This window comes from Octopus bimaculoides, chromosome 5 (assembly GCF_001194135.2).
Source record: "Octopus bimaculoides isolate UCB-OBI-ISO-001 chromosome 5, ASM119413v2, whole genome shotgun sequence".
Lineage (NCBI taxonomy): Eukaryota > Metazoa > Mollusca > Cephalopoda > Octopoda > Octopodidae > Octopus > Octopus bimaculoides.
Genome location: NC_068985.1, coordinates 97,305,683 through 97,307,435, shown reverse-complemented (window position 1 = coordinate 97,307,435; position 1,753 = coordinate 97,305,683). Strand labels below are relative to the sequence as shown.

The 1,753-nt window shown below is 35.4% G+C and overlaps 1 protein-coding gene across 1 annotated transcript; it reads left to right on the top strand.

Moving 5' to 3' along the window:
- The first annotated feature begins 896 nt into the window (after nucleotides 1–896).
- LOC106875981 (caspase-3-like) lies at nucleotides 897–1,463 on the top strand. Its single transcript, XM_052968082.1, has one exon. It carries the CDS (start codon nucleotides 897–899, stop codon nucleotides 1,461–1,463), a length of 567 nt encoding a protein of 188 aa, XP_052824042.1.
- Nucleotides 1,464–1,753: the final 290 nt, after the last annotated feature.

Genomic DNA, 1,753 nt, shown 5'->3' with positions numbered 1-1,753 from the left:
TATATATATATATATATATATATATATATATATATATATAATGGTAAATACACATTGTGTACAAGGCATCACCAACAAGTAGAAAAAAAAGGAAACATACGAGAGAAAAGTACAAAATAGCAAAAGAAGATAACTCTTCATCAGTTGTTGGACTGTTTATTGCTCCTATTTCATGCTTTTGACGATGATATAGGGAATTTCATAAGACAGCAGCATCCAGAAATTTTAGAAATATAAAATTCATAGTGAGTTAGACCTTCGAACGAACGAACAAATACAGAGTGGACGTACAGAGTAAACAATCGATGAAGGCAAACATTAAGGGCCGTTAGGCCAAGACGAATTGTAATGAGTAACGCTTGGGATATATATATATGTGTGTGTGTGTGTACGTGTGTGTATGTTATATATGTGCATATGTATATAAAGATATAAGTTAGCGCGCGCGCAAGTGTGTCTGTGTTTAGTTTCGTTGTATGACTGGATAAAAAAACTGGCAATGATTTTATCATATCGTTTTCTCAGAAAATATTTGTTATTTCTTGCCTGAAAACTGCATAGAAAACATCCTTGTAAGCTCCAAATGCAGTGAATTTCTCATTAGTTCATGCGTAACCAGAATTATTGAAGCATAACATATATCAGAGATAACATCATATATTATAGCATATAAAATAAATAAGACGCAGAAACATAACATATATATTACCGAGGTAATATATCGTCATTTTCCGTTCCTCAAATTTTACAACAATACACGGTTTAAACTTTTTCTGCTACATTTCGGCTGCTTTATAGATATTCCGATCAACCATGGACTACACAGGTGCACGAAACGTTAAAGGTATTTTTTTTAAGAGAGAAATCCCGATTCACAACTGGAAGATGTTAAAATGATGTCTGTTGAAAACAGCACCGAATCCGTAAATACCAGATATAACATGGATCGTAATAAAAAGAACCTGGCTCTAATAATCGACAATGAAAGTTTCGACGAATCGACAGGAATGTCTAGAAGAGAAGGAACCGATGAAGATGCATCGGCGATTAAACGGACATTGGAGTCATTGCATTTTAAGGTGATTAACCGCAAGAATTTATCAGTGAAAAGCATGAAACAAATCTTTACGGATATATCCACGATGGACCATGGGAACTATAACTGTTTCGTTTGTGTTTTATTGACCCACGGTGAAGACGATGACCAGATTTATGGTACTGATGGTAAGGTAAATCTTAACGATTTAGTGGAGATGTTGCTTCCTGATAGATGCCCAGGTTTAATATGTAAGCCAAAACTATTCTTCATACAAGCCTGTCGGGGAACGAAAATGGACAGTGGAGTAATTATGCACGATGCCGCTGCTTTTGGAGGCGAATATCAAAATGTTACATCTCACAAAGTACCACTTTGGGCAGACGTTCTTCTAGGTTATTCCACTGTCCCTGGATTTTATTCCTAGACAGATTCTACTAATGGATCGTGGTTTATTCAGTCGTTAGCCCACATTTTGGAAAAAGACGGAGACCGACTTGAACTGCAACAATTAATGCTTTCGGTAAATCGTAGGGTTGCCTATGAATATGAGTCTAGTAGCAAAGATTCTTCGCTGAATAAAATGAAGCAAGTTCCTTCCATAGTAAGCATGTTAACAAAAGAACTATACTTTTACAAGTAAAATTTTCGTTTAACATACGTTCTCACGTTCTCCCACTCACCCCTCAATTTATATATATATATATATATACCCCT

Bases quoted from the DNA above. Each gene is read 5' to 3' on its own strand.
- LOC106875981 (XM_052968082.1), top strand. From the start codon at position 897: ATGTCTGTTGAAAACAGCACCGAATCCGTAAATACCAGATATAACATG.